The 21,153-nt window shown below is 36.5% G+C and overlaps 1 protein-coding gene across 1 annotated transcript in view; it reads left to right on the top strand.

Moving 5' to 3' along the window:
• Positions 1-21,153, top strand: part of Dnah3 (dynein heavy chain 3, axonemal) — a gene marked incomplete at both ends in the record, with an annotated part of 130,078 nt that overhangs the window by 55,515 nt on the left and 53,410 nt on the right. The window contains 6 exons of the mRNA XM_017617236.1: positions 4,671-4,742; positions 4,844-4,987; positions 6,181-6,363; positions 8,697-8,902; positions 12,952-13,269; positions 14,085-14,316. Of these exons, the coding sequence (XP_017472725.1) occupies positions 4,671-4,742; positions 4,844-4,987; positions 6,181-6,363; positions 8,697-8,902; positions 12,952-13,269; positions 14,085-14,316 (1,155 nt within the window). The remainder of the gene's footprint in view (positions 1-4,670; positions 4,743-4,843; positions 4,988-6,180; positions 6,364-8,696; positions 8,903-12,951; positions 13,270-14,084; positions 14,317-21,153) is intronic.

Genomic DNA, 21,153 nt, shown 5'->3' on the forward strand with positions numbered 1-21,153 from the left:
TTTTTTTTACTATACTAAATTTAATAGCCTACAAAACTGCTTACTTACAAATTTTCTAAAAAGGATTTTGATAGATTACGTTATTTGATAAGAATTTACAAAAATCTCAAAATTTTAATCAAAATAGGGTGGCAAAAAAACGATCCCCCGCTATTAGAAGTTCGAAACGCAACAATTTTTGTCCGCTCCGCCCTAATCTTCATATGTACATACATACTAACGTTTATACAAATGGCCAATGTGAGTGAGCGGCGCTGAAGTGTAGTGATGTATGGGTACAAGTTTGTACAACGAGTGTTACTAGTAGCTGAAGTTGCTTAGAAATTGTTCAGTTATTACAGCCATTTTGGTAGCTCGTTTGCCACTGCAACTGCTGAGATCCATTCAAATGCCAAAATTGGCAGCAGCACGACACTACTTGGCACGACCCTATACATACACGCATATGCACATACATAGGTAGTTTTCATATGAGCAAATGAGGTAAGCAATGCCACTAGGGGCAGGCGGCAATGCGTAGGTGGATGAAGTACGTACTACTACAGTATTTACATACACATGTTCATATCCATGTACTGAGATACATATTTCTGCATGTGGTTATGTGCAACAGTTTGCAGCCAACCTCACCGCCCACCTGGTCAAAAGTGACTGTGCGCGGTTGCCATCTCCAAATTGAGTTTGCCAAACAGTAACCGCAACGATATCTTCTTCATAACCGCCAACAACTTAACGACCAGCTAGCAAGCATAACTTTTGCACCAACATGCTCTTTGCTGTTGGCCAAATTCGAAATGAGGTTCATTCAACTACATAACTGCTCTGCCATTGTTCCACACTGCTTGCCACTCTGCTGCTGGCTAATCAACTTGCCCACCACTAAAAATGGCGCACCATTCATTTTTATCTAAGCTCTCGGAAGGTTTTTTTATGTTTTTGTTTTTTTCATTTTTTTTTTTTTGTTTTTTAATTTATCACAATATGACATTTACATTTTTACATTCACTCGCCAAAGCGCTGCAGGTAGGTACTTTGTTTGGTTCGCTTGCTAGTTAATTCAAGCCGGTTTGTTTTATTGTTCTTAATTCTGCGCGACGTTTATGCAAATCGGTTGCGTTCGCTTTTTTTTTTGCGTTTAAATCAAAAAGTGCCCAATTTGCATTATTATAAAGTTTTTATTTAAATTCTAATTCGCATACAAATGTTTAATACATAATAATTTTCTTAGCTGACATTCGTTAATCTATCAGCGACCTATTTTTATCGGCTTTTGTCTGTCAATATTAGGAATTAAGTCGGACAAAAAGCCATTATACGCGTGGAACGTTTTTTGGCTAAACTTTTAATACGTTTCTTAAATTAGTTTTAGTGTAGAGTGGGATGCTAATCGTAAATAAAAAATCGCACAAAAATTTGGCAGATACAATTAAATTTAGTTAAATTATGCAAAAACGAATTTTGTATAGAAAAAGGATGATTTGTGCGCCATTATCACCAATGTGAGTCTGGTGATTGTTATAGCTGAGTGATGTGAAATGCTTAAATTCATCCAAACAAGTCTAATATCTTTAGCTTGAAATCTAAGCAATAGAAATCAAAAAATTATCTAATTAACACTCCGCGATTAGCACAAAAACTGACCACACTGAACGCAGCAGTCGTATTTTTGGCATAAATTCGATGTTTTAAAAATTTTCTTTGCCGAAATTTGTGCGCCTAACGGAAATGACTATACCCAACTATTATTACCTAGCATATTTATGCAAGACTCTTTTTTGTCAATGCTATTCGCACCTGGAACTTGATTCCAGCTCATGTTCGTAATAGTTTGAATAAAATTTTGCACAGAGACCACAATTTTTCGAAGGTCGAGTTTTTGTGGAATTAATTTTTTTCTTTCACAACGATAAAAAAATATGCAAACTTCAAGTTTTTTCGAAATTCGAATTACTTTCTGAACTTTTTTCAAAATTCTTGGATTTTTTTTGTTGTCTCGTGATTGGTCATACCGATTTTGCTCATTTTTTAACCAGTTAAGAATGATGATGTTGTCTTCCCATTTAATTTTTTTTTTTATAAAAGTTAAAAACAATTTTGAAAATATTATTATTTTCTCAATCGTTTTAAGATCGCGTTTTGGACTAATTGCTGTTAATTGTTAATAATATATTAGAAATTATTTGCCGAAAAAAAATTGCCGAAATGCAATGAAACGAGAGTTATTTACGTCTTTCTCTTAAAACTGTTTTGTTTTCTGTTAAAACTATCCTGTTCCCAAACTTGCCAGTTTCATAGTATGTATTAACTGTAAATTATAGTTTTTTAAATTCTTTCTTAGGACAAATTAAAGTTTCTTTTATGAAATCTCCGATTTGAACGAAAAAATAAAAATTACTGTTGCGGTTTTCTGCGTAAGTAAATTTTTAAAATAAAAGAAGACGATGAAGGAGCAGCGTTTCCTTATTTGAAACAAATTGTTTCAAGTTGCTTTTGGAAATCATATTTTCGCAAATTAATTTGAATACTAAAAAAATAAACTAGAAATTCTTGCATTCTCATATATTTTAATTAGAGCTATTTAATCCAATGCTCAAAAAAAAATAACAAATCAATTTACGAAATAGTATGTAAATGAATCTTAATTTCATGAAAAAAATGTGATTTAAATGTTCAATTTTTTAAAGTAGGTTTTTGTTTAGCTAAGAAAAAAATGTTTAGCACTTGAACTTTGATGGACTTGGGCGAGGCTAAGATATTAACCAAAATTGTCATCTTTTGACACAGATTATGATTAGAGCATAATGGACCATATTTTTGCTATTACTAGTCAAAATTCTAAAAAAAAGCGGACTTTTGGCCCACGCTAGTGCTGATGTTTGAAAATTCGGATCCGTTGGGACAAAAATAGCTCTCCTATCTATGATCACCTTTATATTTCTGCTCTATAAATTCAGGGTAAGTGGTCTCACTACTTAAGTCGGTGGAATTATTCAACAACTGGGAGGCTTATTGCCCAATAACTCTCCTTTCCTCAGTTGTGCATACATTCGAGGGCTTGCTGGGTCCGTGGTAGGTGTGGCGCACAGCACCACCAGAGCACCTAAGGTCATATACACCCAGGGAACTCGCGGCCTTAACCATATCCGCCCCTGCGAAAGAACTGTCCTGGTGGCGCTGGGCCCTTCATAGGCATTTGAAACTATTTGCTATTGCAAGCTGGTGGAGGTCTAAAACGGTGGACGGCAAATTACCTGAGTGGTACCTCAGTATTTTTTCGAGTTCGAACCTTCAAGCGAAAAATACTGAAAGAACAAAGGGTCACACGGGATGTTGTCTTACCCCGGCTACTGTTTAACATCTGATTCTCGAAGCTTCGTCTACCAGCGGAAGATCTTCTACGCTAACGATTGATCGATATTGGCGTCCAACAATCGAACCGGCGACCTATATGCAAACGTAAACGGCTATCGCATCTTCGCCGATTCTGTCGCACTCCGGATTTGCCTTCTGACGTCGTTTGAACACAACCTGCAGAGCGAGGTTCGAATGCTGCCAGTTAGAAAACATAATTTAATGCTCAGCAAACAGTTTGTGTTACGCTGCTATCGCAAGAAGCTCCGAGCCTCGTTCCACGGGGACATCAGTAGGCACCTCCACGAACATACGAACGGTATCCAGACTTACGTAGCCCTTTGACTGGATCCGACGGCGTATCAACAAGCCATAAGTGACATTCACAGAGACTCTATTACAATTCAGACACTCTTGCGCTATGAATTTCGCAATTGGAGCCCAATCGCACCCCACCGAGAGCAGTCAAAAAGCTTCCGCTGACGCGCGAGACCCTCATAGTAGTTAACTCTGCCACTGCAGTCGGCTGGATATTGCATTTGGCTGAAGGATCTCCCACCTGCCCACACAAATTCACTTAGTTACCACCTACCTCGCTCTGGTACGATTGATAGACTAGTCGATTTAGTCAGAGGTTTTTGAGTGTCGCTACAACAACAACAATACTCAGATGCCAGAATTCCTTTCAACCATGATTCTGCATAAACATTTCAATATTTTTCTTTTAGCATCTAGTTCTTTCTTTTTTCAAAAATAGGCTCAAGACACCTCTTTAGTGGGAGTTAAAAGATTAAACTTTTCAATGAAAAAATAACTTCCTCGCCTTTTATATCGATTTAAACACAAAATTACCTGCTTTAGAATGTGATTTGGGACAATATAAAAACCGTCCGATTTTAGCTATTTTACTGTACGTACAAAATGCCGAAACTTGTAAACAAGATTTCATTTCGCTTATGTTGAAAATTCGTTGCAATGCTAAAATATGCTTTGGTCCCCTTTGGAGTCGGTTAAAGCGTCTTCATAGGGTAATCTAAATTTGGACCCCTGTGTGCCACGCCTTAACCGACTCCAATCGGGGCCAAAATTTATATGTGATATCTTCGACTATATTTAGTAGCATCGACGTTGTGGTTGAGGCTTAGGAAATCTGATGAAAAATTTTGCTTCCTACATTTAAGAACAACCCTAATATACATACATGCATATATGTATGTACAAGCACATATTTATACATTTTTTATTTATTTATTTTGGTTACATTTTGCATTAAAATCAATGACGCGTTCTTTTTATTTTGTTTTTTTTTTGTCCTCCAGGTACAGGAAACCATTATGTCAAAGCTGGATCGGCGACGAAAAGGCGTATACGGACCGCCCCTAGGCAGAAGGGTAAAATTGTGCAAATAGCTTTATTGCAAAAAATTATTCATTTTACATGGCTTCGCTTTATATTAATTATTTTGATGCAACACGTTAACGTGTTTTTGCAGTGTTTAATATTTTGCGACGATGTTGCCATGCCGTCGAAGGACACATACGGTTCACAGCCGCCGCTCGAATTGATACGACAATGGTTGGATCATGGCTACTGGTCTGATTTGGTGGACACAACAAAAATTGAATTGGTCGATATGGTAAGAGGGGGTAAATATGGTAAGAGGGAGTAAATATGGGATAAGAGCAAAAATTGTTTACAATGGTGACTTTTTAACGGCAAAAGCTACGAAGCCTACGTGTGTCTATGTGTACACCTATGTATGTATGTATGCGGATTTGTGCATGCATATGCGGCACAGGTATTTTGCAACGCTTCGCATACCCAGCGCACTTCACCACCTACACGTAGGTGGTTGTTCAGCATGTTTTAAGTTGATTGCTTAAAATTTATAACGAAAAAAAAAAAATGCCACATGAATGCGAAAGGCCTTCCATTTAATTAAGTGTGAGGGCCTTTGATGACCCTGCTGCTGCTGCTGCTGTTGTTGTTGCGTCCGAACAGGACGAAAGTTGTTTGCTGTGAAATTGAGCGCAACCGAGTTTCCCCCCAAAAAAATACAATTCGTTTTTTTTTTTGCTGCCAACCGATATGCGATTTCAAAAAAAAATAAAAATATTTAAAAACAAAATACGCGCGTGTTCCGCAGCAATGTATGTGTTATATTAAAAAATTACAACAATTTTGTAATATTTAAAACTTTTTTGCGCGGCCACTCGCACTCACTTCACAGAAAAAAAGCAGCACACGAACACACACTCACATACACACAGTTAGCACTCAAACCTTAATTGGCAATGCAAGTGCTTAATAGTAAACGTGTCTGTGGCTGTGTGTGAGTGTGTGCGTGTATGTATGTGTTTGCATATCGGTGGATACTTCCGCATATTTTGGCTCTTTGGCAACGCGGTTAGCCGCCCACACTGCCAACCAAACCACCAAATTGCCGTACATATTGCAAAAGTTTTCATTCCAAAGTTTTTTTTTTGCTTTTCGAAAATTTTTACAATGTTTTTTTTTTTGTTTGTTATTTAACTTTTAAACTTTTTTTTGTTGCAGTCGGAGTTTTCGCTTTTACATTTTATTTATTGTTTTTATGTGAAATAAATTTTTAACATTTTTTTACAATCGCAAAAAAAGCTGTAAAAGCGCAAACAACAATAAAACAAATGTGACTTGTTCATGTGTTGTTTGTTTGGACGTTGGTTTACATTTTTTTTTGTTTTTGTTTTTGTTTTTTCTGCTGTTTGTTAATACATACATATGTTGCTATTGTTGTAACTTCATTGTTTTTAGTGTTCTCTGCTCTCCTCCCACCGTTTGTTTATGCAGAGTTTTCTCGGCGCTATGGGCGTGCCGGGTGGCAGCAACTTTATCTTTCCACGCTTCTATCGGCACACATTTCTCGTCGCTGTGGACTCGTTTGAGGATTCGACCATCATTAAAATATTCACAGCAATTGGCGATTGGCATTTCGCCAAGGATTATCCTGAAAAGGTGGCGCTGCTATCGCGGGTAAGTACATGTACCGTTAGTTTGAAACAAACGTATTGTAGTAAAAAACATATGAGTATATGTATAAACACGAAACCTCGTAGGAAATTGCCGAACCATTACAGAAATATGACTAGTTCCCGTTATTTATTTTTTCAATACAAGTAGCCGACCAAGCTGCGGTGGCTAGCGACATCTGTGGCAGTCTCAAGCCGCTATCCAAAAGACTGCCTCTACTGAGAGCGTAGCTGGGCTTTAAGCTAACTTACGATGCTATTAAAATTGTTTAAAGGCTGTCCAAACTGACTCTCAAGCGTCTCTGAATACTTCCATATCTAGCTGATATATGTACCTGATTGCCTGGGCACTACACAACTACTAATTACACCTTCGAAGTAATTTCTCCAGACAGAAGGGATATAGGGCTTTCTGGCAATCAAAAGTCTAGTCTTGATGTATACTATTTGGTCTCACTTTTCTAGCAGGTCTCTGAGAAGCTATACAAGACAGACATCAGCAGCCTGCGAGATCTCGTCCTGAGCAGAGCGTATTTCGCAATAGCTTAGCAGTTGGCATTCATATTGGTATTGCAAAAGAAGGCCTTTTGTTGTCTACTCAAATATAAACTAACCTACCTTAGCCGTATTCATCACGCAACAGCCGATATGTGAGCACAAGCTGCCGGTAAGCGGCATATTTCGTGCAGGGATGGGGTTAAGTTGGAATGGCCACACAGAGCGTGACTCTCCTCCTTACACTTAGGCGAAGGGCAGTCGCAATATGATACCATTTGCCATCTGCATTCCCTCTACGATTTTGCGATGCTCACGCGGTATCAAACCATTTCGTTCAGCTTCGCACTTACCCTCAATATCTCGATGTCCAGGCACCCATATGAGTTGTACTCTATAATGTTGGGTCATCTGTTCTAGAGATCTGCGGCATTGAGTGAGACATTTTCAGTTGTCTTCGCATCAATCCAGAGTCTGCATGACTGTCAGAGCAGATAAAAGCCTGTAATTTCTCCTTAGGTCTTCTCACTAGGTACCGAGTGGGCTCCTGCATAACCAGCACCTCCATATGGTTTACACTAATCACAGTATTCAGGAAGCCGAAAAAGATATTTCTAGTTCCTGCTCTGGGTAAAAGACTCCTTCTTCGACCTTTCCGTTGAGTTTGGAAGTTTATAGCTTTGCGCATGTGTGTGAGGCTTGTTGCTTCAGTTTTGCCGAAGTGTTATGGTAATTTTATACTTGTTGGCGAAAGTGTTTGATGGTATGCAGTACTATCAAGTATCGGTATGAGTGCCATCTTCCTTCAAATTTTCGAGTGTCCGGATGTAACGTAGGTCCAGAAACCTCCCTGAGTCTTAAGGCTGACTTGAAATTTTAATATAATTTTGGTCCGATGTTTGTAAGTACCAGAAGAGGAAGAGATAGACCCATAAAAAAGTACATCGAAGTTATCAGAAGGACAAGCTGAATCGATTTTCCCATGTCTGTCTGCCCGTTCCATTTGTTTGAACACAAACTAATCCCTCACTTGTATCTCACTGTATCGAGATATCTCATCAAAATTTGGTACAGGGATGCCTCATTATAATGTATGAATCATTTGCCAGAAGTGGCAAAATCGGTTTATTGCAATATATGACTTTTTACTTCAAATGCCCTTAATTTAGATAGCTAAACCCCTAAAATTTTGTAAACTATTTACTAATCAATTCTAAAAAGTCTACTGAAAAAAACATCAAGATCGGTGATCTATGAGGTATGTATTAAATCTCTCAAACCACTGATTGTTCAGATATGAGCTTTTGTGTATAATTCCTCCATTTATGTAAGTGGGACAGGGCCTGATGATTTGTACCCTGTTTGCTTATTATAAATAAAAATTTCACTGTGAATATCCGCAAGATCTTGTTCTTCTCATTTGCCACTTCAACCATTTGTCGGTTTGGGCCGAGATCAAAAAACTTCGCCAGTTGCCTCTCTCCTTTGCGGATTTGCGCCCGCAAGATCAATTTAGTATAATCTCCAGCTCCCGCATCACAAGCAAAAAAAAAGTTTAATTTTATTTTATTCATGAAAGATACGGAGCCTTCCGCATAACCAAAGACAGCTTTTTCCTTACTGGTTTTTTTTTTTACTTGCGCACTCTATGTAACAACTTTCAAAATGTATCTAATACATAGTATAACTGATTTACATATTTTATTACTACTACTCATTTTTTAAAAAGCTAACAACCCCATTTGAAAATATTTCAGTAATAAACTGCACTTAAGTACCTTTTTGTTTGGTGTCTAATATAAATATATAAATAATATATATTTTTTCTTACTGCTTTTTTAGGGTCTTGCCGAAGCAATGGTCAACGTTTATCGTCAAGCACTCAGCATTTTCCTACCAACACCCGCCAAATCTCATTACACATTCTCGCTACGTGACATCACTCGCGTCTTTCAGGGCATTGTCCTCGTTCCGGCTAAAAGGCTACAGGAAGTTGAGAAGCTGGGCCGTTTGTGGGCTCATGAAACGTATCGTGTGTTTTACGACCGGTTTGTATGCTCGCTTTTTAACTGTTTATGCATAAATGTAGATACATAGGTACATTAGACTGAATCACTCCCAATATAAAAAAAAAAATCGGTACTGTGTTTCCATTGGAATTCTAAAAATCTATTATATTTTTAGACGTCCACCAAAATATTTCCGAAAAATATTAAGATTTACGTTAGCTGGACCGATTTGAAAATACCCCCAAAAATGGAGTTTTTTATGAATAAAAATAGTTTCTTACAGACTTAAAAAAAAAATCCCCTCAAATGACAAAACGGCTTAAGCTTAAAAAATTTTCATAGAAATATTAAAAAAAAAAATTTATTTAAATTTTAAATTTTTAAATATTTTAATGCAGATTTTTTAAACTTAATCTGTTTTGTCATCTGAGGGGATTTTTTTCAAAAAGTTTTATAATAAACTATTTTTATTCATAAAAAACTCCATTTTTTTAGATATTTTAAAATCGGTCCAGCTCACGTAAATCTTGATATTTTTCCGAAATATTTTGGCGGACGTCTTTAAATATAATAGGTTTTCCAATCCCGGCGGCAAAACCGATTTTTTTGTTTTTGTGATGCAGTCTAATGTACATACAAATGTGCATACGTGTTTGCATAGATAGTTGCTTATGTAAAAGGTGCTTGCATGTAACGAGGCACGCTTAGTTATGTTACAACGGTGTTAGGCATTTTTTTTCACAATTTCAGTTTTGTTTTATTTTTTTTTGCATGGCATCTATTTAAGTATGTCATGCGCTTAAGTAGCTTTTAAGTTTTTATGCCGTTTCCCTGTTCGTAATGGATACCTATGCTAATTATATGTAGCGTACTGAACATTTATGCTGTTCCACTCGGAAGTGATTTTTAAGTTAGATATGTACATTGATAAGGAAGGAAAAAAAAAATTATTTAAATGAGGTCACAAATTTAGTTTAAAGAAGCTTTCAACGAGTGTTGACGAATTTTTTTTTGTTTTTATTAGGGTTTTTGATAAACTATCACTGAATAACTCAGTGAGAGGGGAGACCAAGGTGTAAGCATGTAAATGTATTTATCTAAAAAAATATTTATTCAATGGTGGGTAGGCACTGTTTCCAAAAAATAACCATTAGCTACCACCTCTGCAAAGTTGTAAGTCAAGCAGAGTCTGCAAATAATTTGCGGACGAGTTATTCGGTGAATTCGGCATGCAAGGCTTAGCATGATTGGAAGTACAATCAACATATTACTTTAATAAGCCCCATTATTTGACACTTTATGAAATGTGCGAACATGCAGCTGTGTATATGTGCTGCCCTTTCTATTGAGGTTGTAGTATGCTTTTAGGCGCTGGGTGTTATTAGACGCCGTTTTTTTCTTACAAAGTACTATAGATAATTTGCTCATTTTTTGTGGCAAAAAATCATTTTGCACACTTACAAAAATAAACGTTTTTCCCTTGGTAAAAACCCAATAAACATTTTGGCGAACGTTCGAAAATGATCTTCGATATCCAATACGAATATCGAAGTGAGAACCAACTCATAAGCAACCTTAGTTTTCCAACGTTCATAGTATATTGGAAATACACTCGAGATGGGTTCGAAAAAACAAATGGAAACCATAGTAACATGAAAGAAAGTGAAATTCAGCTCATTCTTGAAGGGAAATATAAGAAAATCACTCTCTCTCTCATTAAAATTCCAATTCGATAATGGACTGGATTTCGAATTCATAACGAAAGAAAAATACATTGGATAACGAAGGTTCCGTTTTGCTGGAGAATGGCCTAGTTCTCGAACCGAATACTAACCTATTTCGCCTCAAAATAAGATCCGCTACTGTATCTCAAATAAGCTTAAAGTAAAAAAGTAACTAAAGAATCACCTTCGTTACGACACGGAGCGGAGTAGTGAGTAGTACTACAGGTGAGCATGAAAACATCCTCAAAGTATCGTTGGGGTCCGCTGATCACTTAAATGAAAACCAAATCAATTATAAGTATTGAGCTGGCTTCAAATACTTTCAATCAAAGGGCTACCATCGACTCACTCATTACCTAAATGTAGCTAAGTCAATCATGACCAAAACATATCCCGCGAGATAAGTTTTTTTTAAGTTTTCCGAGTTTTTTTTTTACGAGCGCCTGCCTACATTACTCGAGGTGATGATGAGTAATCGAAAGGGATGTTCATGCATCCTTGAACCACCATAGTGTCATTGTACATATCTGGAATCAAGAACAGGGAGCTCTTTAGTCCAGTTTCACGATCTGAGATTTTCACTATAAACTTTCTGTTAAGATAAATCTATTTGGTCATGGAGTCAGAAAGACCACTTCTTTATAACCAGGGAGAAATATTGTCATCAGATAGTGTTGAAGTACTTTCATCATGGCTATGGAAGCAAAAGGCGTAATCAGTTAGCTGGCTGACCATGCGGTAAGATCACTCTGTCAAATTGGAGTAAAGACTACATACCAAAACCGCGTCTGCTTTCAGCAATAGTTTTATGAAGATGGGAGTTCCAACTAAGTCCTTTAACTAACTTAATTCCTAGATATTTTGTCTCATCAGGGTATTTGAGCACTGTCCCTCCAAGTATGACCGATTCAAAAACTTGCTTTTAGATTGTAAACGAAACGAAAACAATTTTAGGCTGAGTCCTTCACTTCTACACCAATTTGAGGCCGCCAAAGTATGTGCTCTACCGTTTCTTTTTCCATTTTGAACTTCCTACAGCTATCGCTACTTGCCAAACCCGTTTTATGGAATAAAAAATTGTGAGCAGTTATGAAAACCAACAGAATATGCAGAGTATAAGTTTTAGTTATTTCAGATCAGGTGACCAAAGCATGTCCCTTATACTTACTTGCTTTTCCCCCATGTTGTAGGGCTAGCTTTTTTCCGGGTCTTGGGACACATTCCCTTTTATGAGCCAGTAGGGAGATAATATTTCAATGTTTAGTAGCACTCTTTGCTTTGCCAGAGCATCCTCGCTTTCGTTTCCCGCATGCTCCTATACCCAGGTACCCAGTAGAAGTGAATTTTTCTAGTTTATGCTAGGAGTGTTAATTAATTTTTCTATTTTAGCGCATTCTTTGAGGTCGTCGTATTTAACACTATGGATTTTATGGCTGCTTCGCTATCCATATAGAAATAAACTAGCTCCACCGCGTTTTTTTTGCCGTGACTTCTGTCTGGAAGATGCGGCAGTATTTTGGTAGTTTGAGCCTTGTTCTCCTATTTCATTGAAATATGTATATGTACACCTACACCTTCTATCGTTGCATCTGAGACCACATGAATTCTATCGATAAGTTTTTCACATGTTTTCGTATTCATTTTTGTCCACCACATTAGTTCTCCCTAGAACAGTACAATATAATTCCCGGTGAAGAACACTAGATCCGTTTTGACCGGATATACATTGAGGCCTGTGAGTGCCTGGTTTGTCAATGCAAGGGAGAAAAACATTAATTGCACTTGCTAAGTAATATTTCCAACTCGTAAAACTGATTTTTAAGCTTTGCATACACATATACATACATACATACGCATCGCTTAGCACTGACTTTTAATCTCTAATGCCAGCTGCTTTGTACACAAAAAAGTCCAACGAATTCCAATACCTGAATTTTCACTGCTAATTTTGCACTAAGTAGAAAAACAATATGGATATGTAGACTTAATGCTGACTTTTCGTATGTTTGCTAATTTTGCTGGAATGCATGCATGCTGAGATAGGTAATAGATACCTTTGCAATTGCAGTCCATTCACGGTTTTGCACGGTTTGCATATGCGGCGGCTATTTACCGCCAGCAATAAGCGCCTTTATTACGCTAATTTTACTCGCATTGATATCATAATTCATAATCATTCGACATTCAGCATTTCAACTGAAATTTCTATAGCACGCTTTGCACTAAGTACTGCACACAACCATACATACATACATACATACATAGAGTACATGCAGTTACTAAGCCGGCCACAGGGCTGGATAACCATCATCATTGTATCACATTGCATGTAATATTTTGTTATTGTGTTTGTTATTATTGCAGTCTGATTGAGCAACGGGATCGTGATGCACTGCTGGACATGGTGAATAATGCATGCAAAACGAATATACGCTTACCATTGGAGCGAGCTTTCGCCGACCGCTTATCCGAGCCGGGCGCCAAACTGACCGATGATGATTTGCGGAATTTATTTTACGGTAATTATTTGGAGCCAGATGCAGATCCGAAAATTTACGATGAGGTCGAAAGTTATGATAAATTGGAAAAACTGATGCACTACTATCTGCGCGATTACAATGCATTCTCGAATACACCAATGGACTTGGTGTTATTTCGTTTCGCCATCGAACATATATCGAGGTGAGTAAAGCGCGGCTGTAGCAGCTGACTGCAAACGAACAATTACTACTACACAATCAAGCGTGCATGCGTGCGAATTAAAATGCAAATATGTATGCACCAACATACACACACACATAGCCAAATACAATGTATGTATGTATTTAAATGCATTTTCCAAATCAGCACTGCACCAGCGTCAGACTCGCGGTTGTGTCCGCGGCGTATACGTGACGGACGCGCCTGTGTCATGCAAGCACGCAAATGGCAACCGCCGACCAAACAGCCAAGCGTGTGATTGCGTGTACAAAATTCAGTAGATATTATTATCGGCTATGCTGCAACGGCGTGCATGTGCGTGTCAACGCAATATGGCAACTCTATTAATTTTATGTTTTTGCGGTAGCACACTGATGTTACCGCCGCCGCGCTATATGGCGTACCACCACCACGTCCAATGGCGTTTGTATTCGTAGTTTCGCCTCCTGCGTTCATGCGGTTTTCATTGCCACCATCATGCCGCGCGCGGCAAGCAACCAGTGGCCGTGCTGTAACCAGCTATACCGCTGGTCATCAAACCGACACAACACCGAAATTCACTTATCGGTTCATCTGTATGCCGCGCGATTGTACGCTCAATTCACTCATTGCTGCTGCATTCACTCATCCATTGGAATTTGTTTTAGTTTTTTCTTTTTTTTTTCATTTCATTGCATTTCATTTGATTTCATCCGCTGCTGCTGCTGCTGCTGTTTTGGTTTATCCCAATGGCGGCGTCGCTATTACAATTGGTACCACTGTGCCATTACCGTTATGCGCCTGCGTTGGTGCTGCAGGGTCTCGCGTGTATTGCAAATGCCGCGCGGCAATATCCTTATGGTCGGCATGGGTGGTTCGGGACGTCGTAGTTCATGCAGACTGGCCGCCAGCATTGCTGATTGTCGCCTGATGACCGTACAGGTGACAAAGACATACTCGCAAACCGATTGGCGTGATGATCTGAAGAAGATACTGATGACAGCCAGTTTCAATTTGAATCATACGGTCTTTCTTTTCACCGATGCACAGGTGAGTCGAAACGAAATTAATTAAATGTAGCAAATAAAGTCAATATTTGTAAATATGTACTATCGGAGATGAAAAAAGAGTTGCGCAGGAAAATTTATTCTTCCTTGTTTTTTTGTATTATTATTTTTTTTTTTAATTTGCTTTCACGTGTTTTTTATATTAACTCATCAAAGTGATGCATTGTTTCTTTTCTGCGGTAAGAATAAAAATATTATCATTGTACATATTAAAAAATTGCTAAAGAATTGTATGAGGGGTTGATAGTTAAGACTAAACCTAAGGTTAAGCCAAAGGCAAAAGTTATGAAAAATCAAATGAAGACAAAAACAAATGTGAAGACAAACAAAGATGACGGCGGATAGAAAAACGAAGACGAATACGAAGGGTAATACGAATTCGAATATAAGTACAAATACGAGCGCGAAGCCGAAATCGAAGTCGAATACAAAGTCCAATACGGAGACAAATTCGAGGACGTATGTATATGAAGACTAAGACGAATACGTATACGAAGTCGACCGCGAAGCCCAATGCAAATACAAAATATAATACGAAGGGGGATACGAATACGGACTAGAATACGAAGTCGAAAGCGAATACGAAGTCATATTCAAAATGCAATAGGAAGACAAATACGGAAGCGAAGTCGAATACGAAGTCGAAGTCGAACACGTGGTCGAATACAAAGTTGAAGTCGAATACGACGAATAATACGAAGGCGCATAAGAAGATGAATACAAAGGCAACTATGAAAATAAATATGGAGGCGAATTCGAAGTGAAATTCGCAGACGAATATGAAGTCGAAGTTGAATACGAATACGCATAATAGATACCGAGTTGAATTGAAGTTGAATACGAAGACGAATGCAAAGTCGAATACGGAGTGGAAGAAAAAGACGAATACGAAGTTGGATAAAAAGTCGACGACAAATACAAATAGTACTACCCAAACTAAAGGGAATTTTTTTGATAAGACTTGATGGTAGTATTAGGAAAACATTCTGGCATCAATAGGTATTATCTTTGTTGTGCAGCATTCCCAAGCATACACATCGAATGGTACATTGTAGTCAAGCAAGCTCGGACTTCGGGTGTTATTCCTTACTGTCATACGTACAAACATATACATATTTTTTAAGTAAAATCTCCTTCTCTTCTTACTGTTTTTTGCAAAGACGATTATGAGGAAATAACTTTTTTTTCTACGCCTGTCATTAGCTCATAATGCATACAACAATTGTTGGTCGGTCGAGATCGCCCTGCACACGATCATAAAGTCGATAAAGGAAGATTTCTTTCATTTCAACTTCACTGCTTCACGAGATCGAGTGGCTTATAGCATTCCCCTTGAGGGGATATTGGCGAATCCCTTGGTAAGCTAGTGGTCTATACCGCATTACTTACGGTTTTGTACCACGCAATCTGAGGCGGAACTGCTGCAGCAGACTGGGGCAGTGCCAAAATTCCAGGGTAAGGTAAACATGGGCATGCCGCAGGTTGGTATTCTCTCAGCCTTACTTTGGATTTGGGTCGAAAATAGCCTGCTGCTAGAAGAGCTGGTGATTAGATGCTGCCTGATTATTTCCCATGCGAATGACTTTAGACTTTTAGTGAGAGGAACATTTCATGACTTAAGCGTTAGCGGACTCTATGCAGTCATAGTTAAGCACTAGATGGGACTACACTATCAATGTCAACTTTCTTGATCCGATAATCGCAACTTACTTATGTACTCCACCAGATGACGCTGCAACTTGTTGGTTACCAGCCTCTGGGTGTCTAAGCTGCGGCATTTTTCCCTCATACATATGTATGTATATAGGTGCAATATCCAGAAGTGTATATAGACGTGATTGGATAGATTTAGAACATCACCATGCCAACACATAGAGAGAGTGCCAATAAGATCTACCATCCATAGTTCATAGGTCCATAGTTTGTCTAGCAGTGTGCGCAGTCGCTCCATCTTGTTGGAACCACAAATTAGGAAACTGCTCTGCCGTTGGCCGCAAAAAGTTGTCCATCGTTGTTCCACAGAAATGTTTTCTGGCGCTTCATCCTCATTCCCGAAAAAATGTAGGCCGATAACCAAACATCAAACAGTGCATCTGGACGGGTGTAACTGGTGCTGGTGTGTTGCCCTTGGATTCTTAGAGCCCCACAATCTACAGTTTTGCTTGGAAATGCGCTTCCTCCGACATCAAAACATTACCTAGAAAATCAATTTGCGTGGTTAATTGTGTAAAACGAATAGCGTGTTGTAGTCGCTGTGGGTGGTCTTGCTGTCTTGCCAAGAGAAAGAAAATAACACCAATATTAAAAAATGGTCTACCCTGTATAAGGCCAGATATAATAAGTATATCTAACTACAGCTGTGTTTACCAAATCTACTTCATATCTGCAATTGTACTCTTACACGGGTGTTTTGATGACTTACTACTTACTTACATTTTCAACATAGTTACGTAAAATAATTTGCTTGATAAATTGCATATAATTCTAAGTGTTAATTTCAAAGAACAGCAACAGGGTTGAACTTCTCTGGACTATTCATTACAGGCATTTAGGATTTTTGAATTTGATTAAAAATAAAAATTAATAATTGCGTGTTCACATTTATGCAGGCAAACGGCAGTTATGTATGTGTATTAGTGAATACATACATATATATATAGCTACATAAATATGTGTATGTATGTATATATTTTAATAATAATTTCAAATGCATTATAAATACATCATTGCATCATTTTATTTCATTAGTGGAACATACTATATATAACTGATAGAATTGAAAGTCTCTGAATGCCAAATAATATTACTTGCCAGGAATTTAAATAATTAAAAATAAATCAACTAGGTATCGAAACATTGGCTATAATGAAATTTTGCAAATTCACTTATTCAATTTCGTACACAAATACCTTTACTTGCATATGTATGTACATGTACATTTGTGTTTATAAATACATACATACATATATGTATATGCATAATCGATTTTTGTACAGCGGGTTCTCCATTAGGAAGTTAATACAAAAACAGGACCACAAATTAAAAAAAAAAAACAATGAATGGCTCTTTTGACGAAACAGGTGTTTCATATATTTTTTGAGGTCGCTGAACACCGTTTTTCTGCATCACGTCAGGATTTTTTCCTCCCTTAAAAAACTGGCGGACTTTATGTGACAGACAAAATTTTACAAACGTTGACGGTTTTACCCAATTCTTGATAGCGAACGGTAGTTTGGGTCACTGATTACACTGGCCAACAAGATTGCACTTTTGTCCTGATGACTGACTTATGACAGATGATGTTTACCAATTCGACGTCGCTTATTCTAAATATACCCTCATTTGTTTTCTCACAGCTCTTGTTTACTCTAGCTTTCACCTTCGTACGTTGGCTGACTATTGTTGGAGCATTCAGAACAGCGCTCTGGCTGCAACTTCTGCAAAGAAGTCTTATGAAAGAAAGTTTTTTTTTTCAACTTAAAATCTTAATAAAATTATATTAACTACATTGCCGGAAAAAAGTATTGGCACAGGGAATTTTCAATATACGCAACAATTTTTATTTTGATTTTTTTCGCTTATTTTTTACAAAATTATGATTCATATTACAACAAAAAATATATTTTCTAAACTTTGTGTAAAACTGAGAAAAATTCAATAAATTCGTATGCAATTTTCGACTTTTTGATCAGATTTTTTAGAATTTTTTTGAGTATGCAGTTATGTAGCCCCATTAATTTTATAACAACAAAGTGCAAATTTGAAGTATCTAAGACTTACCGTTGATTTTTGGCAATTTTTTCAGGCAGTTTCTTCCATCAAAAAAAATGCTCGAAAATACTTTGAATGTGTCATATTTTCTAAATTAGAGCTGATACAAAAATTTCAATCACAGATTTGAAATCATAACTAAAAATTAGGCTAGTATCATGTGACATAACTTAATCAGCAGAAAGGCTGATGTGCGTTGTTATGAATATGAAGTGAAATTTGAAAAATCCAAAATAGCAGATTTGATATGGCGGCCGAACTTTTACGAAATTATTTAATTTCAAATTAACCAAAAATCATCGATTTATTTACAAATTGAAAGTCAGTGGACATTTTTTCAAATCTTTGTTAGGTTTCGATGTAAGACACTTAGCTGTAGATTCAAAAACCAATACAGGTGAAAAATTTCATAAAAATTTAACAAATTTTGTAACAGCCATTTTGAATTCAAAAATCTGAATTCATATTCGTAATCAGCGATCTCAAGAACCCCTAGATACCAATTTCTATATAAGTTCAATTTTTTTTTTTTTTTAATTTGAATGGCTTTTTGGATTTTGATAGCTGATTCATAATCAGAGAGGTTATAATTGAACCAAAATGGCTTCAACCCTTTGTCGATTTTTTCCAAAGATGCTGTGTAGTTGGCCTTCTGGATCGCCGATGTACAGTCTGAGTGTACAGTACAGAAACTTTAAATTCCTCCTGAAAAAGCTAGAAAATAACAAATTTTTTCTCTACGTATAATACATTTTTAAAGCACGATATTGTAACTTAAATATGAGAGCCATGGGAGCCATGGGAGCCAGGGTACCCTAACTGAGATTTAGTCCCTGCTTAGTTGTCTTATGATTTGACAGGTGACCGATAGGCGCTTATGTCCTCATATGTATGTAGCTGTTTTTTTCCTCAACGCTCTTCATGATTATACGAAAATTTAAGAATAAAATAGTTATTATATTTTACGGATCAATTGACTCTATTCAAATTTTTCACAACCTACAACTCAAATGGTAATCTTACAATTCTTCTAATATGCAGCCAATATTTAAGCGCTTCTAATTTTAGACCCTGTAAAAACGAGCCACTATGCTTTGATGAAATTAATAAACTGCGAGTGCATAAATCAAAGCTGGTCACACAAATCAATGTCATCCAATGCACCTATGGTCTAATGAGTAATTTAAATTGACAACTAATGTAAAGATTTTACATACGTAATTATATTACACTCTAGCGAAACTATGTTAAGTTCACAGCTCCACAAATTTTACTAATAAACGTGGACATGCATACATATATTTACTTTGCATACATAGTATTTATGTATAAATATATTTATGTATAAATATATTTATGAATATGTAAATACGCAGCCTGAAATAATCAAATATTGCATTTGTTAACAATAACTAAGGGACATATGTAGGTATGGAACGTAAATTGCAAACATCACTTTACATTCCGCCTTATTGAATGCATAAATCATTATAAGTAGTAAGCAAATTGTACTATAAAATCATTGTTATAATTATTATTCACAACCAGCCTATCCAAATACATACGCATTTACATATCTATCTATAAATATTTGTATGTATGGATAAAGCTCCATACTTATTAGCTGAGTGGCGCATAGTATCAAATAATTACAAAAGTAACAGCTAATAAACTGGGAATATTTGAATGTATGTACATATTGGGGTGGTCCTTAAAATATCAATATCTAAACTATCAAAATCAATTTTGCTTGAACAAATCTAGTGAAATGTCTGAAATATTAAGAAGAAGCAATTGCTTATTTTTATTCATACGGCCCATTTTGTTCTACGCATAAAAAAAGACATCAACGAAAATTTCAAAATTTTTAAAAAAGTTTTTAAGAGTAGATACCAGGGCTTGAAAAAATGTATTACTGCAAGTCAAAATTTTTCGAATATCTGCGATATCCAAAAACCAAGTTCAGTGTTTTCAAACCCCGGTAGTGACCCCTAAAATTCGTTTTAAAATTTTGAAATTTTTGTGGTTGTCTTTATTTTGTAACTAGAAAAACACAAAGGGGTTCCCCATGATTTTGTTAATCTTAGGAACCACCCTAGTACATATGTATGTTCATATGTACCTACACATCTAAGTATATACAGTGCCCGACAAACGTATTGGCACAGTGAATTTTTCGCAGTGATAGCTTCTTATGAAAATATAGTTTATGCAACACCAAAAAACATAAAAATAAAATCTCCAATTTTTGTGCAAAACTCAGGAAAATTGAATAAATTTACGTATCAATTTGCAGCTTTAAATCAGTTTTTTCAGCAAAATTCTAATTATGCAGTTTTATAGCCCATTGAATTTTAGTACAAAAAAAGTGCATGTTTGAAATTGAAAATAGAAAATCGCGTTGATTTGTGGCAATTTTTTCACGCAGGTTCTTTCATTCAAAGTATGTTCGAAAATTATTTTTTTTTTATGGACAAAATGAGCAACACCTTCCACGAATGTTACAAATTACCACGCAAATTTATTGAATTTTCCCTAATTTGCACGCAGTTTATGGATTTTATTTTTATGTGTTTTGTTGTAGTAAGAACTACAAATTGGCTAAAAGCAATAATAATAAAAAACTTTGCATGCATTGCGAAAACNCTAAACAATTGGCTAAAAGCAATAATAATAAAAAACTTTGCATGCATTGCGAAAACTGCTCTGTGCCAATACTTTAATTCGGCACTGTACATATATGTAGTATGTAGTATTTCGTTGAAAACAAACACAATGCATTCAGTTAGTTTGGTTTCTAATAAATGCATCGAAATTGATAATTGTGTCGGACTAGGTTATTTCGTATTTTGTTCAGCCAAAATCATCTGCCTAGTGATGCGTTTGAAGGTTCTTTATACTCTTAAACAACAATACAGACGTAAATTTACACACATAAATTTTTAACTGTTTTGTTGCTGTGCAGACATGCAGAAATAATTTCCTTTGTTAATATTAATAATAGTTGCTAACTAATTTAATATTTTATGCTTTTCAAAGAAAGCTTTGA

This window comes from Rhagoletis zephyria, unplaced genomic scaffold (genome assembly GCF_001687245.7).
Source record: "Rhagoletis zephyria isolate East Lansing unplaced genomic scaffold, Rhagoletis_zephyria_1.1 Rzeph_scaffold_01367, whole genome shotgun sequence".
Taxonomy (NCBI): Eukaryota; Metazoa; Arthropoda; class Insecta; order Diptera; family Tephritidae; genus Rhagoletis; species Rhagoletis zephyria.